Raw genomic sequence first — 12293 nt, forward strand, 5'->3', positions numbered from 1 at the left:
GAGAGAGGAAACAAGTGTGGCTGCACAAAAAGCTGATTTTCACTGGACAATAATGTGTGAAAGTCTGTCAGCAGTTTGGAGATTCACTGCTTCCTCTCTCATTTCACACTTTGTGCAGCTCAAATGCTTTTAGTTCCAGTGAGCGTCAGAGGAACACCACATCCTGATTTTCACTCTCAACATTTGACTGGAAAAAGACGCAAACACCACATTTGGCTCCTGGAAGAATCACAACTTCATCTTTGAAGAGGAACAAGTTTACAAGGAATCATTTAGAAGGATTTGACAAAGAAACACATTTAATCCATGAATGTGAAAACATGTTTGTGAGGGACAGAGTCATGGAGAGACTCAACCATCTGTTCAACACTGTTTCTGTACCAGGAGGAGACTCTGGAGACGAGACTCAGCACAGAGACACTGAAGAACCATACCTGGGCCAGTAGAACCCAAATCCAGGATAGAGAGGTTCAGTGAATGTGGTGTTGAAGGTGTGGAGGAGGATCAGAGAGTCAGAGGAGACTCTGTAGAAGGACAGAGTTCCAGCAGGAACGTCCACATAAACTGAAACTCTGTGAGAGACTGAGGAGGACCTGATGGATGTTTTACTGTTATTGTGAATGACAGAGTAACCATCATCAGAGCAGATCAGACTCCAGGACTGATCATTAAATCCAAACCAACAGTCATTACTGCGTCCTTTCCTTCTGATTCCTCTGTAACTCACTGATATATAAACCTTTCCTCTCCACTCCACCTCCCAGTAACAGCGACCAGTCAGACCAGTTCTACACAGCAGCTGAGCAAACTGGTCAAACCTGTCTGGATGATCAGGATACCTCTGATCCTCCTCCACACGTGTCACCTTCCTGTTGTTGTCAGACAGTTTGAGTTCTCCGTTTACTGTGTTTGTGTCGACTGTGAGTTGACAGGAATCTGATGGAGAGAACAAACACAACACAGCTGCAGTTATTGATGGATCATGTGATCAGTATTAAAGCTTTGATGATGACCTCAGAGATGTGACACTTTGAAGATGCTTGAATGTGCTGCTTTGTTTCCATCAATCCATTCAAACACACTTACACTTCCTCAGACCTGGTGTCAACCATGGGACTCCAGCAGGCGTCACCCTGAAAGGAGGAGGACGGTCAGAGCAGCAGAGACTCTTTCAGCAGCACACATGGACGTTACATGGCTCTCACACTGTTCCACTGATAAAGGACCAGTCCAACATGGAGACACAGACACCTGAATGCAGCATCTCTAAAGTCCTGTCCTGTGCTCGTCACGTTCCAGCTCAGTTTACACTCATTATTCAGTTTTACTCATTGATGCTTCCTCTGTTCATGGAGCTAGTTCACCCTGCTTCCTGTCTTTGAGCTAAGTTAGGCTAACAGTTTCCCCTTCCCTTCAGTGATGATGTGTACCTGAATTAACAGTTTTCTTCTGCTTCCACTCTTTGTTGTGAGCGAGGATGATAATTTCCTGAGAGTGTCTGTCTGTCTGTACCTGAGAGTGTCTGTCTGTCTGTACCTCAGAGTGTCTGTCTGTCTGTACCTCAGAGTGTCTGTCTGTCTGTACCTGAGAGTGTCTGTCTGTACCTCAGAGTGTCTGTCTGTCTGTACCTCAGAGTTTCCAGTCTACAGTGTGGATCCTCCACTTTAGCTCTCAGCATCTTCTCTCCTGAGTCTCCTGGATGGTTGTAGCTCAGGTCCAGCTCTCTCAGATTTGAGGTCTTCAAGCTCAGAGCTGAGGCCAGAGAAGCACAGCCTTCCTCTGTGACCAGACAGCCTGACAGCCTGCACACACAAAACAACACAAACCTGATGGACAACACTTGGATGGATGTTTCTCACTCTCTTTTCTTCTTTGTCTTTCAGATACATTTTGCTGCACATTTCATGTGTCTCAAGCAAATCAACAATCTCAACAATGATTAGTGGGATTTAATCATGTCAAAAATAAACCCTGACAAAGTCCTGCACAAGTTCAGTAAAAGCTCATTGGATGAATCCCATCAGCAGAAATGATTGTACTCAGGTTAGCTGTTTATCCACTGATAGAAATCACATCAGTTTCAAAGTGTGAGTCCTGACCTGAGAGCTTCCAGTTTACAGTGTGGACTCTCCAGTCCAGCAGAAAGACTCTCCACTCCTGAATCCTGCAGGTTGTTGTTAGTCAGGTCCAGCTCTGTCACACTGGAGGACTGGGAGCTGAGGACTGAGGACAGAGCTCCACAGCTTCTCTCTGACAGATTACAGTTATTAAGTCTGAAGAGACAAAAAGCACATTATACTGATCAAACAGCACCAAAATGAAAAAGGATCTTCAGTCTCCAACTACTTACACAACTTTCTTGGAGGCTTTGACCACTGGCAGCAGCCTCAGAAGAACCTCCTCTGAAGCAGAGTATTTCTTCAGGTCAAACACGTCCAGATGTTCTTCTGATGACAGTAAGATGAAGACCAGAGCTGACCACTGAGCAGGAGACAGTTCATCTGTGGACAGACGTCCTGATCTCAGGGACTGTTGGACCTCCTCCACTAGAGAAACATCGTTCAGTTCACTCAGACAGTGGAACAGATTGATGCTTCTCTCTGCAGACACATCCTCACTGATCTTCTCCTTGATGTACTCCACTGTTTTCTGATTGGTCTGTGAGCTACTTCCTGTCTGTGTCAGCAGGCCTCGTAGGAGATTCTGATTGGTCGGCAGTGACAGACCCAGGAGGAAGCGCAGGAACAAGTCCAGGTGTCCGTTTGGACTCTGCAAGGCCTCGTCCACAGCTCTCTGGTAGAAAACTGTTAGATCAGGTTTGTTGGAGGTTGTTTGTTGTTCTTCCATCAGGTTGATTCCAGAGTTGATGAAGGTCTGATGGACATGAAGAGCAGCCAGAAACTCATGAACGCTCAGATGAACGAAGCAGAACACCTTGTCCTGGTACAGTCCTCTCTCCTCTTTAAAGATCTGTGTGAACACACCTGAGTACACTGAGGCTGCTTCCACATCGATGCCACACTCTGTCAGGTCGGACTCATAGAAGATCAGGTTTCCTCTCTGCAGCTGATCAAAAGCCAGTTTTCCCAGAGACTCAATCATCTTCCTGCTGTCTGGACTCCAGTGTGGATCTGTCTCAGCTCCTCCATCATACTTGACCTTCTTGACTTTGGCCTGAACCACCAGGTGGTGGATGAACATCTCAGTCAGGGTTCTGGGCAGATCTCCTTCCTCTCTGCTTCTCAGCAGCTCCTCCAGAACTGTAGCAGTGATCCAGCAGAACACTGGGATGTGGCACATGATGTGGAGGCTTCGTGACTTCTTCATGTGGGAGATGATGCTGCTGGCCTGCTCCTCATCTCTGGATCTCTTCCTGAAGTACTCCTCCTTCTGTGGGTCGGTGAACCCTCTGACCTCCGTCACCATGTCCACACAGTCAGGAGGGATCTGATTGGCTGCTGCAGGTCGTGTGGTTATCCAGAGGCGAGCAGAGGGAAGCAGCTTCCCCCTGATCAGGTTTGTCAGCAGCACATCCACTGAGGTGGACTCTCTAACATCAGTCAGGACCTCATTGTTGTGGAAGTCCAGAGGAAGGCGACACTCATCCAGACCGTCAAAGATCAACACAACCTGGAAGTCTTCAAAGCTGCAGATTCCTGCTGCTTTGGTTTCACTGAAGAAGTGATGAACAAGTTCCATCAAGCTGAACTTTCTCTCTTTCAGCACATTCAGCTCTCTGAAAGTCAATGGAAACATGAAGTGGATGTCCTGGTTGCTTTTGTCTTCAGCCCAGTCCAGAGTCAACTTCTGTGTTAACACTGTTTTCCCGATGCCAGCCACTCCCTTTGTCATCACTGTTCTGATTGGTCCATCTCTTCCAGGTGAGCCTTTAAGGATGTCTTCTGCTCTGATGCTTCTTTCTGCTCTGTCTGCTTTCCTGGATGCTGCTTCAATCTGTCTGACCTCATGTTCATCATTGACCTCTGCAGTCCCTCCCTCTGTGATGTACAGCTCTGTGTAGATCTCATTCAGGAGGGTCTTCTGTCCTGCTTTAGCGATGCCCTCAAACACTCTCTGGAACTTCTTCTTCAGACCACGTTTAAGTTCACGTCCACAAACTCCAGCAGCAAGTTCTGAATGAAAACACAAGAAAGAAAGAGTGAAGTAGAAGTAACCTGGATATTAAAGCACCAAAGTAGCAATAAAGTGAAGGTGACAGTTTGTCCCCTAAAGACTGACTGTGTGAAGATATTCTGAGACTTTAGTAAATGTTCTGTTGATCAGCAGCTTCAGTCTTTACACAAATCCTCTTACTGCTCTGCAGACAGTCAGCCAGCTTCTCCTGCTTCATCCTCCTCAGGAACAACACTGTGATCTGCTCAAACATCTCTCTGCTGCTCCTCTCATCTTCATCATCACCCTCCAACTCCTCATCCTCCCTCTGACTCTCTGAGCATTCTGGGTAATCTGGACTCACAATCTTCTGCATCTTCTTCAGCTCCTTCTTCACAAAAGTCACCATGTTGTCCTCCAGCAGCTGGAACAGAGAAATGTGTCAATGAGTCCATCAGAGTCAAATCATGGAGCCAAACATCAGATCCATATTGGACACACTGACAGTCCACTGGTCTACAAAGAGCAGCATGGAGACGCCTGAACACAACACATGGAGAACAACTTGTTGTCCATGAACTCACCATGAATATGGAGTCCAGGTGATGCTGCTCGACTGCAGACTCTGGTCTCTGATGGATTCTGGTAAATAGAGAGGAAAACCACCGGGAAGGAAAAAACCTGTAGCAGAGTTTCAGAGAGATTTAATGATGGAACATATTTGGAACAATGACAGATCATTTGACACAACAGTCAGTAGTTTGATTTCACAGCTTACTTCTTCTTTCCTCTTACTTCAGGACCTGGTTCTCCTTTAAAGTTAATAGGAAGACCCTTAGACCGGTCACTCTTCAAAGACAAACAGCTGGATCCAGGTCCAGGTCCAGGTCCAGGTCCAGGTCCAGGTCCAGGTGGATTCCTGTCAATAATGATGCAGCAGTGATGTGATGCTGAGCTCTGACATGCAGCAGAGTCCTGGACAGTTAGAGATGGTGCTCTCACCTCTGAGCTTTGCTCTGGTTCTCCTGTTCCCCACACAGAGAGCTTTTAGAGGGAGGGACTCCCTCCTCTCTGTCCTCACACTCATCCATGATGCTCAACTCACAGCAGCTCACACACACACTTTCTACCTTCACCTGCACAGGAAACAAACATCATTCATCCACTCAGATCCTCCTGGAGAAGATCAGCTGCTGCACTTCTACTATCAGTCCAGCAGATGGAGTCATGGAGCTGCAGAGACTCACCCACAAACCCAAAGTCAGAAAGACAAAACAACAAAGAAACATCAGCAGCTCATCAAACTGACTCAAGTCCATCAATAATCTCAGAGAAATATTGACTGATTGCAGTCAATCAATAAGTTAATAATCATATTGATCCATGTTTAAACAGCAGTCATCCACAGTTTGTGCTGAAATAAGAAGTGAACATGTAGAAACATGACAGAGCAGAAACAAACAGCAACATTACTGAAGTTAAAGCAGCAAACAAAGCAAACTTACACTTTATTCAAAGCGCTGAAGAAGAAGAAGAAAGTTTCCAGTCCACTCCTGGACGCTCAGACAGGTGATCTGTTTCCTGGAACCAGTCAGGACTCCACCTATGAGGAAGCAGCAGGCAGACTTTCACAATAAGAGCACATTTTACAGGCTGATTCCCACTCATTTCATGTGACCCATTATTTCTACATTCAACCTTTTTCATGTCACTCAACATCCAACACAACTTGTACAAACCCTGTTCTTCATGAAAGCAGAAGCTCCCATCAGGCTGTAAATCCCTGACAGTTAACATTCCCTAGAATGGAATCAGTGGGACAGAACCAACATCAGCAGAGATCACACTGATGCACATTTCCCTCAACATGTCTGCTCTCAGTCTCATTTAATGCTGCATTGAAGAAACATCTGAACATTTCTAGCATGTGGTTTCTTCAAAGTGTATCAGGTGAACTTTATTTCACTTTAAATCTTTTCCCCTCTGCTAGACAGATCAGATCACAGGTTGTGATTGACAGATAATAAGAAAACTCATGTTTAGAACTGGCTGACAAACACAAATGATGTTTACTGATAAAACATTGATTTCAGCATCAGTTTTGAGAACTCCTGCTGGTTGGAAACACCCCAACATGTCTGAACATTTGGATTTAGGGAAAAAATATTTATTTAATGTTTTAATTTTGTCACAACAACGTTGTTTTTGAGTTAAAATGCGACAAATGATTCAATCAGTTTGATGTTCTATAGATATATAAAGATAAAAACCAGTTTAAAGTGTTTTTTACTCACATTCAGACAGAGAAAGAAGCTGGAACATGAAGACGGTCAAAGATGGAGCTGATTTGAGGAACAGGAAGTGGCTGTGACATCACTGTTGTCAGGGCAACGAAGCAGGAAACCTGATGGACCAGTTTGTGGTGCGTTAAAACAGAACTCTGTGAAAATGTGTGTTTGGGAACGTTTTCCATTTCTTTCTAATTCTATAAATATGAAGCTTTTAGGAAGAATAAAGAAGAATCAGTCCCAGAAGTGATGACTCCATTTCAGCACTAAATGTCCTGAGAAGCTTTTCTTCTGCTGCTCCACCAATAAATAAACCAACAGTTATTATCTCAGAGTTAATCCAAACGAGAAGAACAGAGTCTCTGCTGTCTCCTCCATAGGACCTGTCAATCATTCCAAACCAAACTGTCAATCTCGTAGCCCCGCCCCCTGGCTTCACAAAACTTCCCTATAAAAAAATCAAACTGATTTATTTTAAGATCGGCCACCTGATCTCTCATTATCACCATGAAACTAACTATGAAAACCATATATCCAGTCTATGCACCGTACTGTTTGGCTCCACACTTGCTGATGACCACTTCCGGTCTCAGAAAATTAAAAACGGACCTTTTTTCATTTCTGTCTCTTACCGATTTATTTTCTTGTTATTGTAAATATAAAATGAAAATCCAATGTTTTAAAAATTTCGTAAATCCCCTTTTGATCATGAAAATGAAAATGTTTTGTATTCAATTTTAACTTTGTATTTTAAAATGAAATCAAATAACCACTCGTTTTATGTTTTTCAGTACCCGTTTCGAACGGAAGATCCCATTACCAAAAAAATATAAAACGGGCCAAAGAGGAGAGAATAACAGTAACAATAATATTTAAATCAATCGCCTGTATAGCTCAATAGGTTAAGCAGGTGAACCATGATATAGGGGCTGGTCTCTGGACACAGTGGTCCGGTTCGATTCCCACTCCCCTATTTTCCTGTCTCTCTCTCTCTCACTTTGTCTATCCAATAAAGCCAAGAAAAGGCCATCAACATAAAATGCAAAAAAAAATAAAACAATGATAACGACAAAGAATCACATTTAAACAACAGCACCCAGCTGCAGACAAGACAGTGCCCGCCGTTTTCCCAATCCTTACCGGAAGTTAACTGCGGAAGTGTTGAGTGGCCGTTTGTAAATCAAGAGCAACATTTTCTAATATTAAAAACAATAATCATGATCAAATATAAAACTGTAAAATAAATTTAAAAAACCGGCCTGATCCCAGGAAAATGTTGACAATTAAATGAAAAATTACAAAAGAATTAAACTGTATTGTTTACCACAAAATTTTGAAACTAATTACATTTATTCAGCTAGAAAAATAAAAACATATTCATGAATAATAATAATACAAAATAAATACGTAAAATATGACAAAAATGACATTAAAATGTGATTTCACAAAAAACATGAAACACAAGATAGTAATACAAAATGATAATAATAACAATAATAATATAATAATAATAAATAATTAATAACAATTATAATGGTGGACACACATTTTACAACAGCTTCCCATAATGCAAAAATCTGAAATAAAAAATGTCATAATTCCAAGAAAACTAATATTAAATATGTGTAAAAAATAAAATAACAATTAAAAAACAAAAACTAAATAAAATAATCCACATGTCCAAGTCTAAATATAAGCTTTTAATAATTAATTAATTTAAAAATAAACTAAATAATATTAAGAAGCTTGAATTGAAAAAATACCTAAATTCTGTCATAAAGAATAACTTTAATCATGAACTTTGATTATTTTTCTAATAATCTCAGAGAAACATGGTGAAGTGACGCATCTTCACTTTTCTCTCTTCTCTGGCCGAGACCGGACGTGACGTCATGACATTCCTCATACTTTAAAATCTGATGATTTTTTTAGTTTTTATCGTTTCTATTTGAGGATTTTGAAACCAGAAACTAAAAAACTTCTGAAGCTTTAATAGTTTTTAATAAACGAAAGAAAAAAACCTAAAAAATATTGAGTGTTTCATGAAATCTACAATAAAAATAGTCGCAATTTAATGAAATTTTTTAAAAATATTTATGATAAAATAGGAAACAATAAGCTGTAAAAATATGGAATAAAGTTCAAAATAAATATAATATATTAGTTTGACAAAGGGTAAATTACACAAAACTATATAAACATGAAAAGACTAAAGGAAAAATACAACAAATTAAATAATATTAATTTTAATAACAGTATTTTTATAGTACAGTTCATATATGAACATGCATAAATAAAAAATAATACTTAAATGACAGTAAATATATAAAGTGAAATCAAAAATATTTTTAACTTTTTTCCCCAAATTTACAAAAATGCAATTACAGTGAATTTAAAAACACCAAATAAAAATGAGTCTGATACCATAAATTACAAAAAAACACATAATGATAATGATAATCATACTAATAATAACAACACTAATAATAATATTAATAATAACAATCATATATATTAATTTCTTTACAGTAGTATTTTCTAACAATATAAAAACACATTAAATGATTTTAACAAATATTAATATTTTAATAAAATTGTAGAAAAATAGCAAATCATAAACTAGATAAAATGTATAAATAAATTCATATATTAAATCAATTTAAATCAGTAAATTAAATGAAACTGCACAAAACACATAAACACAAGACTAATAAATAATAACAATAATAATAACAATAATAACAGTAAAGTTCAAGTTAATAATAATCGTTTAATAAATAACATGTAATCACAATTATGATATTTTAAATTTCAGTCATACCAGAACATTTTTTTAGAAAAATAAAAAACAAATGAATAATGTAGATAAAAATGTAATATAATAAACAAATCTAATTTAAATTTCATGAAGCAACAGAAAAAACTGAATCACAAGATTTGAACAAAATAAATAAATCATAAATCAAATTCTCTGCTATTCCTGCTTGAATTTAACTCGTTTTCTTCTGTTTTTTTCCTGTCTTTTAATAATAATATTTGTAATTTTCAGATTTTTTTTTATTGTTAACAGCAGAAATAATTTTATTTTGAAGGGGCCTCGTGCTTGTACTTCCTGTGTTTGGACAAAAGATGGCGCCATTTCACTGCTTTTTCCAGACTTTGAACAAATTCAAGATTTAAAGTTCAACAAAACTCGTTGAAGGAGTGAAAATAATGAAATATGAGCAATTTAATAAAACTATTAAAATATTCGTGCTGAAATTTAACATGTTCAAATATTTAAGTACAATAAAAAAATTAAAATTAAAATTAGAAAATAGATCTGTAACGAGTAACTCAGACGATAATACAAAAAACTACAGAAACATAAGACCAAACAAGAAAACAGAAAAATTATAGTAATAATATTTATTTAGTACAGTAAATAAATTAAATACCAGAGAACTTTTCCTTTATTATTTATTTTATCTTATTTTTAATCTTGTGCTAATGTGTTTTTTCTGTTCTTTCATGCAATTTACTGATATTGAACTTATTTATTATTTTTATTTGTTTATTTTTTTTTAGCATTTTTCTGCCATTTCTTCCAGTTTTCTAAAATTAATGAAAAAATTTTAATGTAATTTAATTTAATTTTATATTATTAAAAAATAATAACATATAATATTAAAATAATGTAACAGTTGTCATAATAATTTAAAATACTATTTTTTTATTATTGTGAAGCATTTTATTTTTATCACTATTGTTGTCATTATTTATTAGTCTTATTATTATGAGTTTTTCTTCTGTTTCACATAATTTACTGATATTAAACTTGTTTATTATTTAAATATTTATTTCTATCTTTTTTTTGTTTCATGTTTTAGTGAAATCAGAACAAACATCCATCCTGTTTTTACTCTCCATGTTTGTTTGTTTGTTTGTTTGTTTGTTTGTTGCTTCCTGTTGACCTGCAGCTGATTGGTTTTGGAGTTTTTACTGACAATATTGGCGTCTGGAGGCTCGTCTGTTGGAGCTGTCGAGGAGAAACTCACGATTGACTGAAGAATCTGGACTGGATGATCAGAATCAGCTCCTGGAGCTCCAGAAATCTGATGTTCAGCCTTGAAAGTTCACAAACTCTGCTGGAAAAAACGGTTTCCAGAAGTATGCGGACGCTTTAAACCCACAGCTCAGTAGAAACACATTCAGGTGGAAGGCTTAGCGTCCGCATACTTCTGACTACAGAAACACAGTTTTAAGGACACTCTTATTATGATGATGCCACCACCGTGCTTCACTGTACATGAGTTTAAAGCATTGCTCTTCTTCTGGTTTGGACTAATCTGGAGTCATTTCAGACAGTTTCTTTAAACTGACAAATATTAAGTTATTTATGACAGAATCTGAGTTTTTTTAAGACGTTCCAAGACTTAAACTCATTCGTGTTTGCTTCATTTTGAACATATTTTGATTATTTCGTCGTTTTAGAAGAGTTGAAGTCGTTTAGAATGAGCTTTAAGTTCATTTAGACTGATTCTGAGGTGTTTAATTTTTGCTGTTTTGGTTAATTTTGGATCCATATTTAGTCATTTAAAGGCAAATTTTGTTTCCTTTAGGCCAAAAACTGAATTTTTTTCAGTCATTTGACACTTTTCTAGTCTTTCTCTGAGATTATTATTACATTTTGGGGGATTTTAGACTGATTTTGAAGGGTTTATGTCGGGTTTTGAAGTCATTCTGGACAACTGTTGATGATGCCTTACAGTCTTTAGATGCATTCTGGACAAACGTTGAGTCATTTCCAACAGTTTTTGAGCCATTTTGAAAAATCTTTTGCCATTTAGAATGTTTTTTGAGCATTTTTTTAGCAACTTTTGAGCCATTAATGGAAAATTTCCACTCATTTTGGACACTTTTTAGATGTTTTCTCTGAGATTTGACAAACTGTGATGAACATTTGTACAATTTCTTACAAATTATTGACAAAATATGTTATTATGGACAGATTTGGTCAAACTTTGAATCATTCTGGACAGTTTTGAGTCATTTAGGGTGAATTCTGAATAGTTTTAGATACTTCTTTACTCTTTCTCTGAGGTCTGACAAACTGTGATGGACATTTTGCACAGTAGTCTGATTTTTTATCAGCAAATTCTGTCATTATGGATCATTTTTGAGATATTTAGGTCAGATTTTGCATCATTCTGGACAGTTTTTGTCACTAACAACACCTTTTGAATCACTTCAGACACTTTTTTTTAATCTTTGTCTCAGTTTTAGGACCCTGTGCTGAACACTTTGCTCTATTTTCTGGTATTTTACCAACAAAATAAGTCATTACTGACATTTTCTGGCTGCTTTAGGTTTGGTTTGAAGTCTTTCTGGACAGTTTTTAGTCATTTTGGACAATTTCTGATGACACATTTCAGTCTTTAGATCCTTTTCAACACATTTTGAGTCATTTAGGGCAAATTTAAGACAACTTTCAATGATGCATTTCGGTCTGTAGTTTCATTCTGGACAAGCTTTTAGTCATTTAGGTAAATTTTTTGTCTTCTTTGAGATTTAGGACACCGTGATGGACATTTTTCATGGTTTTCTGATGTAAAGACAGAACAAGACATTCTGGACATTTTCTCAGTGCTTTGGGTCTGATTTCAAGTCATTCTGGACACTTTTGAGTCATTTAAGTCAAATTTCGAGTCATTTATGACAATTTTTAGTTGTTCTTTGAGGTTTCAGAAACTGATGAACATTTCAGTGTCTTCTGATAAACAGAATAAGATTTTCTGGACACTTTTTCAGTCTTTGAGGTTTGAGACACTGATGGACCTTTTTTCATGGTTTTCTGCTGTTTTATGGACAAATTAGGTTCTTATGGACAGATGTGAAGACGTTTACTTTGGT

The 12293-nt window shown here is 37.6% G+C and overlaps 1 protein-coding gene across 1 annotated transcript; it reads right to left on the minus strand.

The window, feature by feature from the left end:
- Positions 1-63: 63 nt before the first annotated feature.
- On the minus strand, positions 64-5460 carry LOC127531757 (NLR family CARD domain-containing protein 3-like). The gene is made up of 9 exons (XM_051941659.1): positions 5116-5460; positions 4892-5032; positions 4698-4794; positions 4315-4537; positions 2351-4133; positions 2100-2273; positions 1629-1802; positions 1087-1133; positions 64-936 (listed from the first exon to the last, which is right to left on the minus strand). Exons 1-9 carry the CDS (start codon positions 5202-5204, stop codon positions 407-409), a joined length of 3258 nt encoding a protein of 1085 aa, XP_051797619.1. The 5' UTR covers positions 5205-5460; the 3' UTR covers positions 64-406.
- Between the last annotated feature and the right edge of the window lie 6833 nt (positions 5461-12293).

The sequence above is a fragment of the Acanthochromis polyacanthus genome, chromosome 22 (genome assembly GCF_021347895.1).
Source record: "Acanthochromis polyacanthus isolate Apoly-LR-REF ecotype Palm Island chromosome 22, KAUST_Apoly_ChrSc, whole genome shotgun sequence".
Classification (NCBI taxonomy): domain Eukaryota; kingdom Metazoa; phylum Chordata; class Actinopteri; family Pomacentridae; genus Acanthochromis; species Acanthochromis polyacanthus.

What these genes read in the sequence shown, in the direction of transcription:
- LOC127531757 (XM_051941659.1), bottom strand. Translation starts at nt 5,204, where the DNA reads ATGGATGAGTGTGAGGACAGAGAGGAGGGAGTCCCTCCCTCTAAAAGC. An exon ending in GGCTGACTGTCTGCAGAGCA is followed by an intron (nt 4,134 to 4,314) that starts GTAAGAGGATTT and finishes GTTTTCATTCAG; the next exon opens with AACTTGCTGCTGGAGTTTGT. An exon ending in TGTAGACTGGAAACTCTGAG is followed by an intron (nt 1,134 to 1,628) that starts GTACAGACAGAC and finishes TCCTCCTTTCAG; the next exon opens with GGTGACGCCTGCTGGAGTCC.